The sequence below is a fragment of the Musa acuminata genome, chromosome BXJ1-8, assembly GCF_036884655.1.
Source record: "Musa acuminata AAA Group cultivar baxijiao chromosome BXJ1-8, Cavendish_Baxijiao_AAA, whole genome shotgun sequence".
Classification (NCBI taxonomy): Eukaryota; Viridiplantae; Streptophyta; class Magnoliopsida; order Zingiberales; family Musaceae; genus Musa; species Musa acuminata.
Genome location: NC_088334.1, coordinates 46,099,150 through 46,123,502, shown reverse-complemented (window position 1 = coordinate 46,123,502; position 24,353 = coordinate 46,099,150). Strand labels below are relative to the sequence as shown.

The 24,353-nt window shown below is 38.8% G+C and overlaps 5 protein-coding genes across 6 annotated transcripts; 3 read left to right on the top strand and 2 right to left on the bottom strand.

Annotated features, from left to right (window-relative positions):
• Window positions 1–308: 308 nt before the first annotated feature.
• On the top strand, window positions 309–5,367 carry LOC135588219 (protein TIFY 3-like). The gene is made up of 5 exons (XM_065080229.1): window positions 309–541; window positions 874–979; window positions 1,072–1,381; window positions 1,486–1,543; window positions 5,029–5,367. The coding sequence occupies exons 1-5, from the start codon at window positions 417–419 to the stop codon at window positions 5,102–5,104; spliced, it is 675 nt and encodes a 224-aa protein (XP_064936301.1). The 5' UTR covers window positions 309–416; the 3' UTR covers window positions 5,105–5,367.
• Window positions 5,368–6,222: 855 nt separating this feature from the next.
• On the bottom strand, window positions 6,223–12,166 carry LOC135588218 (E3 ubiquitin-protein ligase AIP2-like). Its single transcript, XM_065080228.1, has 5 exons — window positions 11,896–12,166; window positions 8,489–8,702; window positions 7,382–7,653; window positions 6,750–6,959; window positions 6,223–6,643 (listed from the first exon to the last, which is right to left on the bottom strand). The coding sequence occupies exons 1-5, from the start codon at window positions 12,052–12,054 to the stop codon at window positions 6,494–6,496; spliced, it is 1,005 nt and encodes a 334-aa protein (XP_064936300.1). The 5' UTR covers window positions 12,055–12,166; the 3' UTR covers window positions 6,223–6,493.
• Window positions 12,167–13,922: 1,756 nt separating this feature from the next.
• Window positions 13,923–15,931, top strand: LOC135588217 (serine/threonine-protein phosphatase PP1 isozyme 2-like). Its single transcript, XM_065080227.1, has 3 exons — window positions 13,923–14,221; window positions 14,310–14,869; window positions 15,640–15,931. Exons 1-3 carry the CDS (start codon window positions 14,041–14,043, stop codon window positions 15,817–15,819), a joined length of 921 nt encoding a protein of 306 aa, XP_064936299.1. The 5' UTR covers window positions 13,923–14,040; the 3' UTR covers window positions 15,820–15,931.
• Window positions 15,932–16,793: 862 nt separating this feature from the next.
• On the bottom strand, window positions 16,794–21,129 carry LOC103996351 (uncharacterized). Of its 2 annotated transcripts, XM_009417260.3 has the most exons (5): window positions 20,762–21,129; window positions 18,491–19,421; window positions 18,189–18,284; window positions 17,715–17,851; window positions 16,794–17,149 (listed from the first exon to the last, which is right to left on the bottom strand). In XM_009417260.3, exons 1-5 carry the CDS (start codon window positions 20,998–21,000, stop codon window positions 16,963–16,965), a joined length of 1,590 nt encoding a protein of 529 aa, XP_009415535.2. In that variant the 5' UTR covers window positions 21,001–21,129; the 3' UTR covers window positions 16,794–16,962. The 2 variants fall into 2 exon arrangements, with proteins under 2 accessions (XP_009415535.2, XP_064936298.1); XM_065080226.1 differs by lacking the exon at window positions 18,189–18,284.
• Window positions 21,130–21,468: 339 nt separating this feature from the next.
• On the top strand, window positions 21,469–23,953 carry LOC135588216 (protein CHAPERONE-LIKE PROTEIN OF POR1, chloroplastic-like). Its single transcript, XM_065080225.1, has 5 exons — window positions 21,469–21,639; window positions 21,718–21,824; window positions 22,899–23,281; window positions 23,488–23,564; window positions 23,644–23,953. Exons 1-5 carry the CDS (start codon window positions 21,530–21,532, stop codon window positions 23,792–23,794), a joined length of 828 nt encoding a protein of 275 aa, XP_064936297.1. The 5' UTR covers window positions 21,469–21,529; the 3' UTR covers window positions 23,795–23,953.
• The last annotated feature ends 400 nt before the right edge of the window (window positions 23,954–24,353 follow it).

Sequence of the window (24,353 nt, the reverse complement as noted above, 5' to 3'; positions counted from 1 at the left end):
AGAGTGTTATCGGGTCGGATCTAGTTGGAAAGCACAAGTCAAAATCCAACAAGAGAAAAGAGATCATCTATTATTGACTATCTTTGTGATGTTATGTTATATGACATGTCCGTCAAGTCTCAATTTGAGACTGATTGATTCAATGATTTGTAGGAATTAGATTCGAGCTTAATGATTCGTATGTGTGTTGGGATTCGGATCCAGTCCCGATGTTGGATCCGCGTACCCTGAATCCATCCCTCAATTCCCACGTCCGCCTAAAGAAATATGTCTACTGCATATATATATATATATAAATATAGATATAATACTATTATTGCTTCCATCAATCGTCGTCTCGTCGCTCTCTCCTTCCCCCTTCTGTGCCTCCTCGTTGTTCGGCTTCGGGCTTCCGAAAAACGGAGAGGTGTGCGCCTATGGATCACTTCGAGGCGCAGAGCAAGCCGGTTTCCGGCGATAGATCCGAGAACGACACCGAGAAGGCAGCGGCAGACGCGAGCGCAGCCCATCTCGCCCCGAAAGGCTCCTCCGTCGGCATCAGGTAACAGATGGTTCGTTTCGCGAGCGAATTGTGCAGTGGGCCAATTTTGCTTTAAATTACAGAGAAAAGAACGGTTTTCTTCGTTCGATTTGTTCTTCTAGGTCTGGAGCAATGATAGTGGTCTAAGATTATCGGTTTCAGATCATAATCTTAGGAATTGGCGAGATTAGGTTGATTCAATCTCTTCCCTGTACGTGTAGGGTTAAATTGCGACCACATAATCTCCCACTTCTCTGGATCTGACAAGTTTCTGCTGCTTAATTGCTGAAAGTTTCTTGTTTGATGCGTGTGTTGATGGTGTTCGCCTAATTGTTCTGTGGATGGTTTTTGAGGAACTCGCCGATGCCGACGCTGAAGCCAAGCTCTACGGCGGGACCGCAGCTCATCATGTTCTATGGAGGAACCATCAACGTTTATGACTCCGTCCCCCCGGAAAAGGTGAGCCCTTTGATCGATTTATGTGCATACATGGCAGCCTTTTTGTATCTAATGTTGTCTCATCGGATTTGTTCTGTTGGATACCGGAGCAGGCGCAGGCCATCATGCTCATCGCTGCGGCAATGGCCGTAGCCACGAGGGTCTCCACCAATAACACTGCTGCCACAGCAGTGGCGGCGAGGACCTCTGCCATTAGAACTGCTGCCGCAGCTGCTGCCGCCCATTCCCCGGTGGTAGTTGGCCCGGCTGCTGCTGCTGCCACAACTGCAGTGGCAGCGCCAGCTGCACCAGCACTCACGAGGACTTTGTCGTTTCTCAGTTCCTCGGCTGTGACAGACGGTTCGCCGAAGCAACCCCAGCTTGCTCCCAACCCAGGCAGCTCCCTCTGCAAGCTGCAAGCTGGTCAGGCCACCTTCTTCCTTGGTTTTGATTAAGGACTGATGCATGAGGTTTGTGTCTGTGCTTTGTATTACTCACTGGAAATAAGGAATTCCATTTTTATGCAGAGCTTCCGATTGCAAGGAGGCACTCGCTTCAACGCTTCTTGGAGAAGCGCCGTGACAGGTAACTCCCTACCTTGTTTCATCTCCTTGTGCTCTATCTCGATACTTATAAATGATAAAAGGAGTTGTAGGAGAAGTGAAAATAAGTTTTTAAGAAAGGCAAGGAGAAACTAATTTCTTTTTTCATCTTTAGATAAATAGGATAGACAAGAAAGAATGAAATAAAACTTTCTTCTCTCTAAACGAATCTCACTTCTCGAGTGAAGAAGAGAGGAAATCTGAAAGAAATCAGTTCTCCCTTTCTCCTGTTTCTTTCTTATGTTTTGTAATCAAATGAGAGTTTGTAACTCAAAATTTTCTTCCTACCTTTATCTTCTTTTGTTATCTTCTAGGTCAACAGACTGTCTATTAAGAAATATTATCGTGATGATTCAGACGTAATATGGTTCTCTAAATCTATTGGACTAATCGTCTGCAGTTGTTGGACCATGATAAAGTGCTTATGATGTTTTAATTGTTGGATTGTGGTGAAAGTACTTGCAGACAAAATTGAGAAAGAAATCAATGTGAAACTTATCCAATTAAGTAAACAAAGTTCTTTAGAAGTGTTCTATTATATCATAGGAAGTTGAGCAGCGCCAGATCTGAACCTAAGACTTCAGCTTTCTTCTGTTGGTCATTGCACTGTCTTGTATTACTTATATTAAGGGCAGCCTGATGTATATGCTTCTGTAAATGTGGGTTATAGAGAGGTATCAATATGTGCAGCTTTACTCCTACAAACAGAGTTTGTTTGATTGCTGGCTTGCATTAGTTTCATTATTTATCATTTTTTCAACAAAATCTCTTTCCAATGTTTTCCCTTTTTTTCTCATCTCCCTTTCCTTTTTGTTTTTCAAGTTCTTTGTTCTCTTTGCTTTAAGATGAATCCTAGTTGTGGCACTGTTGTTGGACGGCCTCCATTATCTTTGTTGCTTTTTCAATGCCATTCTCTGGATGAATTGGTTGATGTGTAGTCAACTGTGATTTTTTCATGTGAACTTAATATAATTCTGTGCTTTCATCTTTTCTCGGATCCAGAATTTCTGGCTTGTGGAAAGTAGATATAGCAATACCTCATTCTAGGTTGGATGTATTTGACAAAATATTTGCTTGAGGAAAGCATGCTTATGAATCAAATTTTCTTTGGAAGTTACTACGTTGCTAATTGGTGGTATATCATCATAGATTTCTCCCTATTTCGATTGGTTCTGTGATTGGAGTAAATATCCTTTTTGCTTGTTGAAACAAATATAATTTAGGAAGTTAAACTTTTAATTTTAATTTTTCTTCTGGACCTGGATAATTCTTTTGTTCTTTCTTATTGAGCTCTCTTACCTTAGAGAAATATTACAGTATGTGTGATGACAATCCTGCTTGCATGCCAATTTTGCATTAAAAATATCACTTCTCTAATTTCTGCCCTTTTCAGATTTGTATCTTTTTTAACTTATAATTACAGATACTTAGAAGTGAGCCTTCTTTGTGAAAGGAATTTTTTAGTCATTAAATGTTCAAACAATCATCAAAAGTTATTTGTGAGAAACCATTCATGGAAATCATTTTAACTAGGCCCACCTTAAGAGCTTAAACATTAGATATCTAGTAATTCATTTGAATGGGCAACCCAAGACATGATACTGGGGTCTTGGTCATGAGCTTTTGACTAGTATTGTATAAAATCGTCAAAAACACAAGTCATTAGCAAAACTTGATGCACCATGAAGTTATTAATTTCACATTCTAAAGGTATGTAATTGTTCTATAATCACATCGGTTTCGTTATTGTACAGTTTCCTCAAAGTTTGATGGTGTTTATGCTTCTCAACCTAATACTATTGTCAGGACTTATATTTGGACTATGCTTCACTAAGAACAAGAATGTTAGCTGTTAAGAATTTAATCATAATGTTTTTCATCGTGTGTGTACCGTCTTTCTAATATCTTATGAATAAAACCTAATTATATATTGTTAGAACTTATATTTGGACTTTGCTTCACTGAGAACATGAATTTTAGCTGTTAAGAATTTAATCATAATGTTATTTCACCATGTATGTACCTTCTTTCTAGTGCCTCATGACTATCTGCTATCAAAACTTGGAAACTCTATCGACAAACATGTGTAAAGTTTCTTTTTCCCTTTCCAAACACCTTTCATTTGTGTAATAGTAAGAGAAAAAATCAGAGCCAAACTTACGTATAAAAGGTGCACCATTATGTCGATTTCAATTTGTAGTATGAAGAACGTGGCATGGATCTCACAGTATTATTAAGTTTGTTAATAGTAGTTTCAATGTTCATAATTAGACATATAAAAAATACGAAGTTTTAAATAGAAGTTCAAATTACTTGCCTGTGCTGGACACAGGCCTACAAGTAATTTAACTTGATGCGAGTGGCTGCTTCTGGACACTGTAGCCATATATCATTTGAGAACTACAAGAAATTAAGTCTTTTTAGACCATGAAGAATGTGTAGACTTGGCTTTAGTGATCCTGGTCTTTGAATGTGAGATCCACGGTTTGTGGCTGTCAAGAACAATCGAGAACCCTCCCAACACTGAGCAACAATTTGAGTCATGTTGCAAGTACTATCTGGATGTCCTAGGCCAGGGCAGATCACATTTGGGTTGTCAACCATACTATTACTTCTTCTATTTATCATTAAATATAAGACTAATGACAGGTTGCATGGGATCATCTTTGTTAGGAGACACTCGTGTTTTGATCAGTTTGACCTGTTTGCATTCCTGGTGCCTGGTGGTCGTAGAGGTAATCATCAGCACCTGCAGCAAGGAACATCATCTTATACCAGACCGGCTAATATCGGTGTATCGACACTCGATACACCAGCATGTACCAAAGTGGATGAAGAAGAAGAGAAGGCATGGAGGAAGAGGAACGAAGAAGAGTAGGAAGTAGGAAGAGGAAAAAAGAAGTAGAGGCGGCGGAGGAAGGAGGAAATGGAAGGAAGAAGAGGCAATAGAGGAAGAGGAGGAGAAAGTATACTTGAAACCATGTTAGCGTCACACGATGGTTGCCACGGACCACAATGTTCACTTGGAGAGAAAGAAGTCTTGAACCCTAATCACGAGTTCTCTTTGAATATTTTTTAATGGACCGTACAAGACCATCCGAAATAGGGACGGTCTGCATCTTTGTTCGGGCTCGAATCGGTAAATATCGATTGGTACGGGCCCAACCAAGTGCAATTGCAATCACTTCTCATATGGAATGTTAATCCTTGTCTAGCTTGGAAAAGTAGGCCTTCTTCGGCGGGCCATAGCTCCAGCACAAGAAGTTCCACAACCAGCACACTTTAGATTTCAGGTTATAAATAATGAGTTCAAGATATGTTTCATGTATTTGTGGATCACTCATCAATACTTCATATTTTCTCCTTTTTTATAATCAATAAATTGTCTCTTCGTAATTCTTATGATTTGTTTATCCCTTTCTGTATACCTCAACCTACTGAGATGTAACTTAATGACTTATTGGGCAGGGTGGTGAGCAAAGCCCCCTATGCTTCAGACAAGTCTTCAGACGGCATCAAAGCAGCGTCTGAAGGACAACTTTGAACTCATGCGATCACCTTCGTATTATCATTCGGGGCCAAAATGTCAAGACTGTCAACTATTAATTGTATGTTGTTGTAAGCGACTGCGTTTAAACTTGGTAGTAGGACCATGAGCCTTGTGACTGATGTACTTTCTGTGTCTCTATGGTTGCACCTGTCTTGTGTTACAAATTCCGATGATTGGATAATATGTGGCGAAAGAACGTTAGCATTGGACTTAGTATGAACTCCAACAAGACACATATTTTGTGTTTGTTTGTGTAATTCTCTTGTTCACAACCCAAAGTGATTAGATTTGAGTTTGAAATATGTTGGTTTTTCGTTTGCAATGATGAGCAGCAAGAACATAATTCGGTGGAAGACTTATCTGTTATCTTTAAAAAAAAAGGTTCAGAGTCAACATTCTATTTCATTAAATTCTAAAACAATCTTATGCTTCAAACAGCAAATTTGTACTCCTTTTTTCTTTCTTTTAATCGGCATAATTCTGCTCTCGAATCAGTTGCAAAAGAAACGGAGAACGAACAAGAAGAAAAAGGAGGTGATGGAGGAAGGAGCCGACCCCAAACACGAAATACATATGTATATATACAATGAACCGGATCGAACATAAGTACATATGTATATATACAATGAACCAGATCAAACATATATATACAATGAACTGGATCGAACATGTGTATATGTACAATGAACCAGATCAACATATATATACAATGAACTGGATCGAACATATGTATATGTACAATGAACCAGATCGAACGACCCATCTCGCGACCCAAGCACGAAGTACTACGAAGTATTATGTATGTATATACAATGAACCGGATCTAACCATCATGTTTGACTATCTAACCATGCTCCATGCTCTGCTTACCGATCAGCAATCAGACCGACCGGTAATTTGACTATCGAACCATGCTCTGCTTACCGATCAGCAATCAGACCGGTAATTTGACTATCGAACCATGCTCTGCTTACCGATCAGCAATCAGACCAGTATCGAACCATGCTCCACTTACTGATCAGCAATAAGACCAGTAATGGTAATTACGAGTCAAACCATACCGCTAGATTTTGCAATCCATGGACAGTTTGGGCATGTTCATCCTCTTTGCCTGGCAATTGGAACCTCTCTTGAACACAATTATTACCGGTGCAGAGAATATAGCATGTACAAACATCAATGTTTCACACATCTTGACTTGTTGGTAAACTGGAGAAAGAGAAAGAAACATTACATGAACCTACTCATACAAGTCTCTAATTGAATTTCGATCTAACTTTGTCCCTCTATTTTCTTATTTGCACTAATAAAGCTGTTGCAAGTCCAAAATAAGTCGTAAAACATTTAATACAAAGAGCAGAGTACTCCTTTGGTGAAGACAAATCAAACATACATAAATTCGCCTCCTCGTAGAGCATTTGCAGCGCCTTTCCGCTCTTCCTCAGCCTCCCTTTCCCTCTCTTTCCAGCTCTCATATGCATGATCATCGGTACGCAGCTCATGTCTACATATCGGACAGGAGTTGTGTTCGTCCTGCCGATCAATTGAAACAAAAGAATGATATATGTAAGATCATGAAGTCAAAATGATAACCGAATTTGGCAATGTTTCATAGTGTACCAAAAAAATAGAAAATTACCAGCCATGGTTTCAAACAAGGTGGATGGAACAGATGCTTGCAAGGTAACTCCTGCATTTTGTCCCCTATGGCCAAGTTCTCCCGGCAAACTGCACACTCTGTTTCGCTGCCTAACCTAGCCATGATTTCTTCGGTCACAGTAACAACAGGTAGATTAGCAACGACTTCTTTTGAAGCAGGTGGTGGTCTCTGCGGCCCAGCACCAATTTCCTGAAAAAAAGGAAACAGTTGTGTGGGTCTGATGCTCCTACAAAAGTTCTTCACAAACACCACATACAAGTATGTAATTAGGTTTCTTAAGTTTTGAACTAATCATAGAATCCACAGCCTCATCCCGACATATACTTTTAGTCACTAATTAAGCCCAACATGATCGAAATTCAAAAGCACAAGAACTAACAAAGTATAGTGAAATTTCAACACTTATGTCCTTTTTCCCCCAAAGATTGCCATTGTGCTTGCACTATTTCATGGATTAATCAAACATGTTAATCCAACATCTCCATACATATTTGCACAGCATGTGGTATGAGCTTTAACAGTGCAATCAACCAAGTACCTTAACCTAGTATAATGAGATTTATTTGCATCAAAACCAAAGGAACTTCATAGAAAAAGAAAAGTATGCATACTTGTAAAGAAGCTTCAATGGCATTATCGAGGTCCAGAAAACCACCTATCTCTTGCATATTGTTTATTAACTCTCTGACAGAACCAGGAAGTTCATCCCCTCTAGCACTTTCAGTTGTATTACTGTTTTCCTCCTGACCTCTAGAAGATTCAGATACAGAAGCCCAATCTTGAGCAACAGCAAGAGTAGTAAGCAAGTTCTGTGCTACAAGCCATGCAGGAAGTGCTGGTTCAGGATCCACAGTCAGATGCCCTTCAAAAAGATATCTAGATTCTGAAAGAAGAGACGGAACAAGGGAATTAAAAACAGATCAACACTTAATGTTTGACATCATTGCTTGGATAAAAAAAAAACAGTCGAAGCATTCAACCCTATCCTTGAGAAAATACATGAAAGCTTACAACGACAAAAGGAGAGAATCAGGAGAAATGGAGGTCATATATACCAGGGATGTGAATTCCACATGTGCTTGGTCAATAAATTCAAAAAAATTAGATAGTAAAGGAGTTTGTTCTCCTCGCAACTAGGGCCAGCCCATCAATTGGGATATTGTACTCTGTACAGATATCATCTTCTACTATAACTGGAGATTACAGATATGCCATCAGGAACTAAAATAAATAATTTTTTATATCAAAGTGCTGCATCTGCTATGGAAGTCTTCAAGTTCTCCTCTCACATAAGACATGTAGTATTCAAGTTTTAGTAACTTGCTAAAACTTCTAGAACTTAAGTGCTCTCTTCAGCATCCATGTGTCTGTTACTTCTCTCAAGAAATATGACAACAGCTTTTGTGATTTTTACAGTCATATGATACATAAATTCCCATGTAACAGAGAATTTGAAACTCCAGAGATCTAAGTAAATAAGCAGAGGTAATTACCCAAACTTAGTTAGCAATAAGCTAATCACGATATCAACAAAAAAAGATAGGAACCTGAATCTTACACGAACAGCATAAAATACTATGCATATAGCAAATTCACCTGGAACCATTTATTTCCAGAACCATAAAACAAGAAATCTGCAAGCAAAATGGTCTAACTAGTGTAATTCCCACGACGGGACTTTCTTAACAGAGAAAAGTTCTTTGAAATGGAAATAGTACCAGTGGTTCTCCTGTCTGACAATGTAACTTCTGTTTCCATCTCATTTAGATTCTCCTGTGCTCTGGCAATGCATTTTGTCATATTTTGCTTTTCAGACGGCTCAGTAACTAGGTTCTCCACTTCTTCAAAAAGCCTTAGGCCAAGAAGCCAGAATCCAGGTGCTGTATACCTAGTCTGAAGAACAGTTGCAACTCGGCAAACTGTAGAATACATCTGCAAAGGAAGATTGATCACAGATTATCTAAAAGCATGGTAATTTCAATTCAATTTACAGATAGATCACAGACAGTCAAGTGCCTACTGGCAATTGTGTTTCAGGGGAACCAAATCGTGGACATCCGATTGTATTAGAAATAAATTCAAAAGCTTGTTGACGTAATGTCACGAACGGTCGTCGCGCACCCGCAACAACTCCGTTCAACGAACCGTTCGTCGCTCTCATCTACATGTACAGTTCCTTGGCAGCCTGTTTTGCCTTGGTTTTGAGTCATTTTGCTTGTAAAAATATAAGTTCGAATAAGCTGCAGCGTTACAAAGCGACCGCTCACCGAACTGAGCAAAACAGCCCCAAAACAGCCCAAAACAGCTCCGTTTTCGTGTGCCGCGGGCTGATTTCTGGAATCTGCCTCCGCTCACCAAAACGTCAGCCATCTCAGCCCCTTTGAATCCCCCAGGTGGCACAGGACTGGATGGGGCTTCGGTATAGTACCGGGCGTTGAACACTCATTCGCAAGTTCGCACGTTGCCTTAACGGGAACTTGTTGTCGAGCCCGGGACTCGGTGAGCAGCTGTTTATGGGATTGCAGCTGTTCGTTCAACCTTCCAAAGCCCTTGTTTTCCCCCTCTCCCTCTTTTCTCTTGTGCACGCAAGGTGCTCGCTGAATTGCTTGTAAAGCTTCCCCTCTTTTCGCGAGACGTCGAGACTTGTCCGTCGCTCGTTCTTTCGAACTAATCAACTTTTTCTTTTACAGGTCCTTCGAAACCTGCGAGAGGTTACAAGTGGGTTGATCTTTGCGGAGGAATATCGCAAGGGCGAAGCGCGACTTAGGCAACGCAAGCTAAGTTCGCGTCTTGGCCGCAAGGGTGCCTCACGCCTTAGGCAATTCCAGCTAAGGCCGTGACAGTAAGTAACCAGTTTTAGCATCAGGATTGTATTAACTTGCATAGTTATTTCAGTGTCATTATAATGAAGCATGTCGTCCTCTATTTGCATAAATTGAGAATAAAATTACCCTTTTTTGTCACTATCTTTGTATCTGCATAGACAGGCGAATCATCTTCCAAGCTAAGTGCAGAGTAGGTGAATTTCCTCTTATATCAGTTTCTGCTTGAAAATCTTATGGTTACCTAAATCAAGAAATTGTAATCCATAGAGTTGTAAAATTATGATACTGTTGGCCATAAACCTTTTCACAAGGAGTACTACAGAGCCTTTTCCTCCACTAAGACGGGTAACATGCTCTGCCATTTTCAAGAATACTGGAACTAAGTTATCTAAAATACTCTAGTGTTTGAGGAACCATAATTTCTGGAGAACAGTCTATAAAGCCTGTTAGGCTGAGATGACTGGAGCTACAAGATCAATAAAAGGTGATCTAATAGATGAGTTGTGTGGAACTCTGGAACTGTGGAACTTGTTTCTTTTTGTCATTGGACTTGCATGTTGGCTACCATCAAATCTGAGTACCTCCAAATAATATTAAGAAGTATATTTTGGATCACCAAGATAGCAATGTTAAAGCATAAAAAGTGCCTAACTGAAGTGCTTGGGAATGACTATGTAGTCAAGTACTAGCAACAATAACATTATTGAGTATCCATGCTTTTCAAGTACCTAGGGATGACAACTTGAGCTCCTTGACCTAATTTCCCTTTCTTAATGCGGTGGAGTAGAACATCAGCCCTGAGATAGTGGAACTTTCCAATAGAAAATGACCATTCTTTGATGCCACTCCACACGATCCAACCTCCTTTTATCTTTACAAAGGTTGTGCTATGGTTAGCAAGGTTTCCTCACTTTGAGATGATATTTTAGTGCACTTACACGACAGACCTATAGCATGGCATGGAAGCCATTTGAGAACGTATGAGAGAATCACCTCAGATTTCTACTGGCCTGGGATGGAGAAAGATGTTAGGAAATATGACTAACACAAATGATGTTTGACAATCTATCATGTACAAGACCACCAAGTCGCATAGTTTATTACAGATACTTCCCATAACAGAGAGTTTAGAGGGCATTCGAATTGAATTCACCAGGGGTCTTGTCCAACAAATAGGTGTTTACTGGGCTGACTACTGAAATATGCTTACTTCAATCTATGTTGCATCCCTACACTGGTAAATAGGTCACAAAGTTTCATTGATTTTAATCTCAGCACACTTGAAACTCAATAAATGCTCTTCCTAACTTCCTCATAACATGACTTCCTGGGGAATCTCAAAATTACAGTCATTCTGATTTTCCTCTAATTATTAATAACTATCACTTCAGTAATGATCACATGATCACCATGTTCATTTGCTCTTTTCTTTTACTCTAGTTCACAAATATAATGATATTATCAGAAAATCTGTAATCACTACACAGTTCCTTCAAAGAGCTTTCACTTGGGTCAGATATCTTATAGCGGTCATTGTGCTCAAACAAAATCCAACAATCTTGCATAAGTGCATTCAAGCAATTTTGCATAAGCACATTCAAACTATTAGGCAAAGCATCCAACTCCATTATAAGTACCTTAATTAAAACATATTTTCTACCACTAGATATTGCATGATATGAAGGCAAGCAGTTGCTATATAAATGCCAATTGAATAAGTAGCAGTTGCCTCGTAGCTTTTCTTCTCAACCACAAGATGTAATTAGAAAAAGTCAATAATCCAACGAAACCTCAATAAATCAGGACAATTGGACCATGCGTCACTCCAATGAACCAATAATAGGATCATTATAAATAGAAGCACAACCTAACTTTTTGTTTGAGATATTAAATTATGAAGGAGTCCTAACTACAAGCAACATATGCATTGCGTGGGAAAAGGTTCTTAGATACCAGCAATAGGGCTGTGAGTTAGCATTGCATAAAGTCAGGATTTTTGCATCAGACAACTTAACATAGAATTAGATTGTCAACATCATTTCCTCCTCTTCCCTAGTAAGAAGGCAATCATCTGCCAGAAGATAATGATTCAACAAAGATCATTATCTGCAAGACGTAAAAACAGAATCTGATAGGAATTGAAACCCTTTAAAACATGACCAGACAAGAAATTGCATACAAATGGGGCATAGGAATTGACAGAATCGACGCAAATTCCAATTTTTTTACGGACTACAAGATCAACATAAGCAATAAACAGGATCGAGGACTGCAAGCACGAGGGACAAAAAGAAAGGTACCGATTTGCGGAGGGATGGGGAAGCGGAGGGGTATCGACTGCGGACGAGGGATGCGATGGAGGAGACCGCCTCCTCGAACGATTGTTTCTTCCCGAGCTTCCTCTGCAGCGCCTGCAACTCCTCCATCACCGCCTGCTCCGAGCCCATGATTTCGTTCATCCACCTCCGATCGAAGCTGGATCTCGCCTTTGAGGAGAAGAGGAACCCTAGAATTCGCGCTTAATAGAAGAAAGCTGGGGGCGGTTTCTTGGTTAAGGGGAAAGAGCCGACACGGAGAAGGCGACGGCTGGCCGACGAGATCGCCACTTTCGCGGGTCCTTCGAAATATCCCCAAAAGTATAACCGGGTGAGATGACATGACAAAAACATAAGGGACCCACGCGTCTCTTGGCCGTTAGCTGGTAAGAACGTGGGTCGTTCCTGGGGCGCTCAAAACAGGGAACAGCTAGATTTTCCAATGGTCAGATGACGCCTGTGCCGCCCTTTAATATTTAGGCATAAGTTTTGATTCTTTTAACACCATATTTCCTTAATTTTAATATTATTAGGTTATTTTACTTAATAGTTTACAATTCAAAATAAATCTAAGATTTTTTAATTCTAATTTATTTTTTCACAATTCATATTTTTTCATTTTTTTAAGATCCAATCTTCATCAAATCTCCCATACTAAGTAATGCATAATCACACCCCAACCAATTAATTTGTGGTGTCTGCAAATAATAATAATATTATCATCATCATCATCATCATCATCATTTTCTTCTACTTCTACGATCACCAAACTAGTAGCTAAAATTATCATTTTCTTGTTATAACTTGGAGGAACTTACCAGTATATCACATCTCTAAAGACTTGTAAGGAGGAAATTATTTACATAAACTGCTACCTTCGATCGAGCGTAAAACAATCCAATTCAAAGACATTATCAAGATTTTGAATAAACCTTTAGTAAAAATCAAATATGAGGATACAATATGATAAAAGATCAATATTAGTAGTGTTTTCAATAAATTGTCATTAACTTTTAGTCCAAAGAAAAAAAAAACTACAAATCTCCTCCTCTGTTATGTAAAGATATCACTATCAATTTTTCTAAAAATTAGAGCCCTCAGCATTTTATAAGACTCATTTGGAACCCTCAACTTTTTACAGGTGAGTTTGATACATCACAATTCTGATTTTATCTGATAATATATTAAACTTTCAACCCAAATTATAGTTTCCAATTCTTAACATTGCTAAGTAATATTAGAAAACAAACTATAGGATAACTCTGGCATGACACATTATATGACATATTAATCTATTTTAGATTCAAAACTATTGGTATCAACAATTAAGGCAATTAATTAAGAAATGGACATTTGACAAGAGAGATCTGAGAGGCTTAATGGACTGATGTCATACTAATGGAGTCATATCACATTCTCCACTAATGTGGCTAATTAATAATGGAACCCATCATCCTTATCTTACCTTGGTTGATGTGAATGAGGTGTAAAGTGAGCTTCTTTTTCCTTTTCATGAAAACTAAAATCACTTAATCTTTATTATCTCTATTTACTCTCAAGAGATTATATATATATATATATATATATATATATATATATATTTATATATGTATGTATGCATATAATACAAAATAGAATAAAAGAAAGAAAGAAAATCTTATAAACATTCATTGATAATTTCGATTTATCCTTTATATCTAAGAAGTTATGGGTTTTGCTCTCTAATTCTTATATATATATATATATATATATATATATATATATATATATATATATATATATATATATATATATATATATATATATATATATATATATATATATATATATATATAAACAGTATTTCGATCTCTTTCTAAAAACACTTAAAATGTCGTTAAAACTAACTGTTATTTCCCATGGCGTCATTGGGCCTTCTGGTGGGCCCGGAGTGGGCCACATCCGATGTGGCAACCCCCCGCACAAGGCGCCCCGTTCTCCCTTTCGGGCCACTTGATCCCCTCAACCTCCGCTCTTCCTCTCTTTCTTCCTCCTCCTCGTCAAGAAGCGGAAAGAGTTCCTTTCACCACCTGCTTCGATCCGTGTTCGTGTCGTTGAGCACCGTGGGGAATCGAGACGAGCATCATCGTAATGGAAGGCAGCGGCTTCGATGATCTGATACAGAGGCTGATGGACGCCAAGAAGAGCAAGGCCAGCGGGAAGAAGGTGCAGCTCAGCGAGCTGGAGATCCGCAGCCTCTGCGCCACCGCCAAGGGCGTCTTCCTCAGCCAGCCCGTCCTCCTCGAGCTGGAGGCGCCGATCAACATCTGCGGTGAGACCCCTCGTCCTTCGTGGGATTCCAATTTCTCTTCCTCATCTCCTCGTGTAAGCCTCGGTGGGACTCTGTTTCCGTACCTCAGGCGACGTGCATGGGCAGTTCTCGGACCTGCTCCGGCTGTTCGAGTACGGTGGCGTGCCGCCCACCTCCAACTACCTCTTCCTCGGGGACTACGTCGACCGGGGGAAGCAGAGCATCGAGACCATCTGCCTCCTGCTCGCCTACAAGATCAAGTACCCCGACAACTTCTTCCTCCTCCGCGGCAACCACGAGTGCGCCTCCATCAACCGCATCTACGGCTTCTACGACGAGTGCAAGCGCCGGTTCAGCGTCCGCCTCTGGAGGCTCTTCACCGACTGCTTCAACTGCCTGCCGGTGGCTGCCATCGTGGACGACAAGATCTTTTGCATGCATGGCGGGCTGTCGCCGGAGCTGCAGAGCATGGACCAGGTGAGGGAGATCGAGAGGCCGGTGGACGTGCCGGACCAGGGGCTGCTGTGCGACCTGCTGTGGTCGGATCCCGACCGGGAGATCAAGGGGTGGGCGGACAACGACCGAGGGGTCTCCTACACGTTTGGTGCGGACAGGGTGGCGGAGTTCCTGAGGAAGCATGATCTCGACCTCATTTGCCGAGCTCATCAAGTAAGTGCTGTGTTCTTCCTTCTTCACATTCTTCGCATCAAAACAGCAACTTTGCAGGTAATTATTCTGAGCTTCTTTTATTATTATTATTATTTACTGTGATTGAGTTGAAACCGAAGCAAAAAAGATGACTATTTGAGGTAGATTATACGATTTTATTTAAGAAAACCATATTTTGGGTTAAATTAAAAGTAATATCTTTCTAAGTTTTATTTTATATTTTTTAACCATTAATACTAATTATATCGGGTCGTCTAACTATAATATTTACAGATTTTTTTGGCATATTATTGTCCCATCTCCTATTTTATTATGAGATGAGAACTACGCCGAATTATTCTTAATGACAATAGTTTTATCTCACTGATGCTAGAGCTCATAAATATATTGAATTCTTTTTATAGGAAAATATGATACTATCTCAAAGATTTAATTGAGTAATCATAAATCTTGAGATTAAAAAATTATATAGTATCTATTTTTTTGTTTGATCTTAGATGAAAAAATCTCTCTGAATACTCTATATTTAGAGGTAAGACAGATCAATTTGCATGTCAAAGAATATTTTTAGGCTTATAAATATATTATATTCTTTTCTAACAACTTAAAATTTTTTAGCCTATTATAATCAATTCAAATTTTTATCAAATGATATATATATATATATATATATATATATATATATATATATATATATACATTATATTTTACTTGTATGATATTTAGGTCCATAAAAGCACCATTGGACTAAGGTGATGGTGGTGGTGCAGGTTGTGGAAGATGGGTATGAATTCTTCGCAGACAGGCAACTGGTGACCATCTTCTCAGCTCCAAACTACTGTGGAGAGTTCAACAATGCTGGAGCACTAATGAGTGTGGATGCAAGCTTGCTCTGCTCATTCCAAATCCTCAAGCCTTACAGAGGAAAGCCAGGGGGAGTGAGTGGCTGATCAACCAACCATGCTCCTCAGCAACAGAGGAAGAAGAAAGAATAGATGGCAGCATTGCATCAAGCTGTTTGCTCTCACTTTGCACACCAAATGTAGTACTCAATCTGTGTATATAAACATGCCAAAGTAGATTTCATTTTTCATTCATCTTTCCTAGTGTGTAATCTCAAAATCTTTGAATTGAGAGTAGATCTTGCTAGCATCTCAATTTGCTGTTTGATACAGAAACAGTAATGAGGTTGAGAATGATTTGGATTTTTTCATCTCAAGCAAGAAACTATGATCTTATAATTGAAAAGAAAAATAAATGAGAAAGTGTTTATGGTAGCTTGGTGTGGCATTCTCTATGATTCATTGGTGAATTATCATTGCTCATGATCCTATCAAAACAATGCTGTCTTGAAAGTTTGATCATGATTCATTGGTCAATTTTTTCCAATCCTCCTTTGTTTTCCTTTCTTCTTATAAAAAACGGGAGACAATATTGTTACAAGTCCAAATAAGTTGGATGAGAGAAAAAAAAAATCAGTATTCAATGGACAAAGAAAAAGGTAAAAGACCTAAACAAGTCCAACTGAATGATTTTTAATCGCGGTGCAACTAGATCAAGCTGATTTTATAATATCCAAAAAAATAATTAAAACCTCATCTTCATCTTATTTATAGTTATTGCCTGAGATCAGCAAGTTGAAACTATGGACAGAATAAAAAGAATGTCAGATAATTCATGATACAAGTGAAGATTCTACTAGTGAGAAGGACAAGCAACATTTCTATAATGAAGCATCAATCTGCTGAATCAAAGGCTTCCCTCAAGTCTGCTTTCAGAGTGCAACACTACAAGAAGTCATCTCAAGATTGCAAGTGAAGAAATCAGAGCATATATTTTTGAAGAATCTGGCTCAACATAGAATAGACCAACTCAGCACAAAGAAATGAAAAAAAAAAAGACCAAGAAAAGGGGAAGTGGAAGATTACTAAATGCCAGTTTCTATAAAAGCAGAAATTAGTACAAAATTTTATACCTGCGAAGAATGGAAGATATTGTTATATCCATTTAAGTAAGATACTGCTGGTTCATACAAGTTTACCAAATTCACTAAGACATATTGGCAACCACAAGCAGGTAGAAGCTAATTGTCGCTACTCCCTTTTATCTTCTTCGCTGTCGTCATCGTGTGAGGCAGTAGCATTGGTGCTCACAGTTACTTTAGCCTCCATCAGACTGGCAGAACTACGAGCATCCTTCGAAGGAATTGGTCCTGGCTTTATTAGAAAAAGTGAATCCTCTCGCTCAAAATCTTCAGTTCCATCATCTGAGTAAGCATATCTGAAAGATAAAGGTGCAAGTCATAAATCCGGATAGCACTAACAGAACGAAAATAGATATTTAAAAGATGCTAGTGTAAGAAATCAGGAAAAGCAACAATGCACTGCCATCAACATTCAAACGACAATCATAACATATCTTTGAGCTTGCATTATTTAGGAGAATGGAACAATAAATTTAGTCAGCCTACATTCAGGCAAAAGAAGTTCTCATGCTATAACAAAAAATGGTAAAAGCATATGAGTTCTATACACGCAACCACATGGACTGCCTGCATTAATTTTAGAAATTTACTGCTCTTTCAATAGAGTTTATAAATACTACTTTTTCATAGAATAGTTGTGAGATGGTGACAATTTTAAACGATAAAATAGTGAGATAGTAACAACTTAAAACAATAAATAGCCACAAAATTCATGCCATATAAACCCCATTTGTTTTTGGTAGCAATGGTATTTCTGTCATGTCAATGCTTAAATTATTTGGAGTACCATCCAGAAAAAGTAGACATAAAATTGGAAAGAAGAAAGTTAAGTGCAGGATCCTTGAGATCCAGGACTATCACCTCATTGAGTTTTGAGAGGGTGCCCAAAGAGCTGCAATCACACAGAGAAGAGCAAAGGAGAGGACCTGCCAAAAGGCAGAAATAATCCAGGCATTCTGCCACTGCTCGTTATATACATCAGTTGACTTGAAATAAAGCTGCAAAAAGAAGAGCACATTAACGTGCAAGGCAGTAGATAAAATATGCAAGGAGATAAAATCATCTAGTGTGGTACCAAGAAAACCAACTGTGTCAATGTATAAATATGCAAGCAAAGAGTGATCCAAGATTACTCTACCATATGAAGTAAGTACACCAACGAGCAAGAGATATTATGTTCTTAATTTCATAGTACTAACTTTCGGCACCATCAAAGAATCAATTCAGGTATCCAGGGCATAAAATTTACTGCCACTAGTCTTGTATACTGCACACTGCAAGGTTGCCTGAGCAAACTAACTGTTTTCACGATGATGAAAAATAGATGGTCATTACCTCATAGCCAATCCAACAAACAGATACAACAACAGCTACAACCAATGCATTCGTGAATTTCCTATAAATATCTAACTTGGCCATCAATCGTCTTGCCTGTAGAAATATATTAAAAAAAAGAGCAATTATTAGGCTAATTTTTTAGACAACTTTTGGCAAAAGATGTTTATGGCATAAATTGTGCTAAATAAAATTGATCCTAAGGAGAAGCAAACATGTCTTAGCAACTGGACAGAAACAAATCAGTTATGTATAAGTTTATGAGTGACAGCCATTAGGGTAAATCAGAAATGTGCAAGTACCTGGAGTTTGTCCAGAGTCTTGGAAAGAGAAGTAAATATCCAAAGAATAAAAAATGCATCCAAGAATGCCACAGGAAGAACCAAAATCAATCTTGCTTTTCCGGCAAGATCGCTTACAGCACCAACATTCTCTACCAACTCAAGTATCTCAGATGCTAGAAAAAATGTTGCTCCAAGCATAATCACCTTAGAAGTGAGACCTCCCAGAGTAGGCCTGACAACTCCGAACCCCATTGAAACAACAAGAATAATTATCCGTGACACTGTTCTTTTAACTGTACCAAAGGTTACTGCCCAAAAGGTGATCCCCATTGGTCTGAATCCGGTTTCATTAAATTTAGCATACTCAAAATACCACAATGTCATTTCAAACATTCCCAATGCGATGACAAATGTTATACAGTTCTGAAGTGGAAGAACCTCCCTCCAAAATCTCACATACTGGGAAAACCAAAATATTCCAAGTATCACGAATGCAAGAGACATGAATCCATAAAAGTTCATGAGAGGAGCCATTCTTCCTGGAAGGTATCCAGTGGGATTTTTCCACACGGTCTTCCCATCTATGACCAACCCATTGAGTGCTGGATCACAATATATAAAATACAGGTTATACATCCCAGTTCTTGTGATGGGTATGCTCTGGGACGGCAATGTTGCAACAAGATCCTTTCCATTAAAAGTAGCAGCAAGCACTTGAGGCCAGTTAGGGTTTCGAGAGGAGGGTCGGTAGATGACTTTGCCCTGAGTGCAAGCACCTAATTTTGCCAGATCTGGTGTGCAGCAAACAGCTCGCTGACCACCATAAGCTGAACCACCAATTGTCTCCCGATCTTCTACTTCAAATATGATGGCTTGCACCACAATGGGATCAGTACTTTTACTATTTTCTACAGATTGCTCCATCCGTGTGAAAGTGATCTTCTCGAAGCTGAAAATAAAGGATGGAAAACCATGAGAAATCTTGTATAGTATTATCATAACAGGTTTCCCTTTATATGGCACAAGAAATACTATTCATATTTTTAGTTTGATTTTGAGAAGAAAATCTTGCAAACTAATTGTCCTTTCAGACTAAAACTCAGATGTAAAACATTTTATTTCTCTGTGTCAATTTATACTTACAGAGACATACATATAAATATATACATATAAATCTTTAAGCCCCAAATAAAAAGAAAAAACACGCTACATATCCAAGAAATAAATTGCACCAACAAGTGATCAAGGTAGCAGAAAACATCCTAAACTCTCACTAACGAACTAATCAAAGATCATCTGGTCACCATTTAGGAGTTGCAATATTCATGCATTTAATTATCTACACTTAATTACTTTTTAATGATTGTGATGCAAATGGAATGGGGCAGAGGACCATAGAAATGGTATAAAGAAGATAATTTTTTATGCAATATAACAAAGAAAAGTGAAAGAGAAACGAAAAAGAAGAAGAATAGAAAAAAAAGAAGAAGATAGAATGCAACATTGTTATTCAGAAATATTGATATTTCTCCCTTAACTCCTGTTTGTAAACAACTAAGGGTCACCAAAATAACGTTTCTTCTCACTCTCTCTAGGGCCTTTATAAAGACTACCCCCTAAAAGTTGCATTAGTAGAAAACCCAAAAATTCTAGAAACTTAATAAGATAACAAAGGTCCTTACTATATCTCACACTTTTGGATTTCCTAACAAACTAAATAGAAATAAGACTACAAATTACTAAAATTTGTAATGGTTTCCCCTAAATAATCAACAACTTGGAACCAAATATGACAACTGAAAGCTTTGGAATGTCACTAGAGAGCTAGAAGAGGCATTTCCAGGGCATCTAAACTGACTAAAGATTGAAATTTATGCAAAAAGTTGGACATCATGGAAATTTGATGGCGCATGTTTGACTGCATCCAATTCCCTTCTCTTAATCTGTATAATTTGTTCACACCAAAACCATGCTACAATGATAGTTATACCAAACAAAACATGCAATTGCATTTGAAAATTGCTGAACTAAAACTGGTACTAATAGAATCAATCCAGAAAGTGATTTTACAGCAACAAAATTGAATTTTTGACCGATCGAACAGGCAATTGATTTTAAATATAAAAATCCTCATGATGCCCGGATCCAAGCACCATTCCAGCGACAAGCCCTCGAACCTCCTTCAAGGACCACAGCTTCTCATATTACGATACCCAATTCCTTTAAACCCGCAAATCCACATCAAGAACGCTCCAGATCTAGCAAAGAATCGAGGGCGCGGGGAATTACCGGATGAAGGCGTCCCCGAGGCCGGCGGTGGCATTGGGATCGGGGAGGGATGCGAAGAGGCCCTCGCTACCGCCGTGGAGGACGAACGCATTGCCCTTGGGCGCGAACTTCTTGCCAATGTAGCTGTGCACCGAGGCGTTGACGGATGACGATGAGAAGAAGCAGACGACGAAGAAGAAACCACCGAAAATAAGGAGACGACGAGGAAGAGCAACAGTGGAGGGATCGACACGCGGCATTGGAGGATGGAGATCGAATCAAGATCGAAATGGCTCCCTCACTACCCTCGAAGGGAAGTGTGTGCGCGAGAGCGAGAGAGAGAGAGAGAGATCCCTCACTGCTTCTGCCACCGCTGCTAATGGCGTTATGTCGGCTGTTTGGACTCTTTAATGAGAGACGGGCTTCCTTCCGACACAAATTATACTTCTTCTACTCACCAACAGAATTACCGGCATTACTTTCACTGACAAGCAGCAATGGAGTCAGATGTGGGACCCTAATAAAACCAATATCTCTTAGGATAAACACATGGGTAGGAAATCCGGGTTAATTTGTCGGATCCAAAAACGTTCTTATGTGAGCCCGTTATTTTAAACCGGACCCAAATCAATGGTCCTCGATTGGGCCTAATTGATCCTACTTACCCCTCGTCCGGCCCAAACACAAAGCTTTAGGGGCCCGACCAGAGAGCGTCTTATCATAAACATCCATCGCCGCAGCGATCGGCTCTTCCTTTTCGAGGAGAGAGAGAGAAAGGCGGTGAGGGAGATGTCCGCTCTTTTCCTCTTCAATCCTCCGAGCTGCTGCTCTCGCCTCTCGCTTCGCCTGAGCCATCGTCGCCACCCGTGCCCTAGAAATCTCGATCTCCTTTCCGCATGGTGCCTAACTCGCTCTTCTATGCTATGAGACCTCCGGTACTTGCGGCGGATTTTGGACTCACGTGGGGCGTTTTGCAGGAAACCTAAAGTGCCGAGGAGGACGCGCGTTGTGGCTCCCAGAAGCCCCAGTTGTTCCATGGACGTCGCGCTCGGCGGTGTTGCCGACGGCGGGAGCTATGATTTCAGTAAGAAAAGTGGAACTTTTCCATGATTTCCAGCGAGAAACATCTTTGTTAGTCTGAGTAAAACAAGTGTCCGTGTACTCTCTATTTGCTGAACAAAGGAAATGAAAGAATCCCTAAAAGCTTAAGTCTCTTATTGGCTAGCATTCATTCGCATAACGTTTTGGTTTCGGTGTCATGATTGTTTTTGTTATAGGAAATTGATTTATGATTCCCTATTCTTGTAAATCATCATATTGTGAAAATTGCCACCTTTGGCATGAACAAAAGGCTCAAGTAAATAGCTCAAAAAACCAAAATTATTATACAAAAAAAGAAAATGAACGAGTAGTGGGCTCTTGGGAGTGTCAGTTGAGCAATAGCAATTTGTTTGAACCACAAATTCAGATGTATTGGTAGTGTGGATAAGTTATAAATTAACATATAAAATATTTGTCTGCATTTAGACGTGTAGTGAGGTATTGATGGCATAAAAGTAGGAACTTTTGAGTTATTTTTCATCCCACATTTTTAATCTATAAATAATGGATACTGGGCATGATGGTTGTAGATTCTCTGTGTGTTCCATATACTATTTGAAGTATCCGACATGTCTATAATATCTGGCAAGAATTGGTGTCCAACATGGACACAGCAAGTATTTTGAAGTGTCTATGCTTCATAGCTTCTGATGGTACTTTATTACTGAATTATATTTGCACTTCTTCAATTGCATCTATTGAATTGCCCCAGATGCAATCTGTTGGCCATACTTTATTTTTGACTTTCGTTAACATTCTGGATAATAAGTGATTTAATAGTATGATAAGCTGTTATTTGCGGCACTCATTGCTTTGTTTAGGCTCCAAATGTTGAAATTGTGTCGCCTCTATCCCTTCATAAATAGATTATCTGCACATATCTTTTTGTTACCATGATAGCATTGACCAAACCTTGGACAAGATACTATCTTGTCTTTGTCTTGTATAGTATGTTACCTGAGCTGAAAATGATGGTTTTCTTAGGTAATTCTTGTTACTTTACCTGTATTGCAATTTCCATACGCAATCATTCACAATATGTTGTATTTTCCTGCAGGAAATGTACCTAAATTTCCTAGAATGAATGTCTGGGATCCATATAAACGTCTTGGTGTGACTCATGATGCTTCAGAAGAAGAAATCTTAGATGCTCGAAATTTTCTTTTGAATCAATATGCTGGGCATGAGAGTAGTGTTGAGTCAATTGAAGCTGCTTACGAGAAGATACTTATGGCCAGTTTCTGGAAGCGTAAGAAGTCAAAAATAAATCTGAAAAGCAGGTTAAAAAATAAAGTAGAGGAATCACCACCATGGATAAAAAGATTGCTGGATTATGTTGAAATGCCTCCAACTGATGTGATCCTTAGAAGACTATTCCTCTTTGGTTTCATGGGGGCATGGAGTCTAATAAACTCTGCTGAGACAGGACCTGCTTTTCAAGTATGCTCGTGATCTATATGTTTTTTATGTGATCCTAACATTTTAGGCAGTACCATACTCTGAGTCATCTAGTATGTTTTTGTGTATTTACAGTTTCATTTATAATCGGGATTTATGTTTTTTCATTTGCATTGATGGAATATTATTAATTAGTGGCAAATTATAACTTACTGATTGATTTTTTATTATTTCCTGTTCTTGTACAGGTTGCACTCTCACTTCTGTCATGTGTCTATTTCCTAAATGACAAAATGAAGAATGTTTTGAGAGCCTCATTAACTGGGTAAGTGATTTTAATAATGTAAAAACTTAATAGTTGTAAAGATGCTATTTTTGCTGATTAGCCATTTTCCTGTCTCCAGATTTGCAGCTCTTGTGATTGGTTGGATTGTTGGTTCCATTGTGGTTCCTATGATTCCATCAGTTCTTCTCCAGCCAACTTGGACACTTGAACTCTTAACGTCTTTGATATCCTATATTTTCTTATTTTTAGCTTGTACTTTTCTCAAGTAAATCTCTTCTACTTCCTTCTTCACAGTGTAGGATAAATTTGTTCTCTGCAGAATTTGATTGTAATTCAGCAACCGGACAGCCTTCCTGTGATGAGCAAAGTTTTGTGAACCATAATAATTTTTGTCACACCCCATAATAATTGCCTAAACTCTTTTTACAGCTGAAAGATCCATATTCTTGTCTCATGTTCACCCTTCCAAAAGTGAATTTCCAATATTGTTTATGATGCACTCTACTATATCAAACTATAGCAAAACACTGGTAGAAGTATTGTTATATGAATATGCAAACCTATTTATGGGGCTTCAAATGTTTGATCTTTTTGAAATGGTGGATATAGTTTTATTTTCTATAGATCCAAGTGGTGAGCTTAAGCTACTGTCCTGGTATGCTGGCAAATCTATATTGCCTTCCTGAATCATCTTTTGTTTTCTCATGTATTCTGGTTTAAGTGCTGAAATTTTGTGTGTTATGTACAATGTTGGCATGTTTGACATTTGTTTGAAGTAATCAATTATGCTTTGGAAATTGCTGTTTCTATGTCAGGAACAATCTCTTG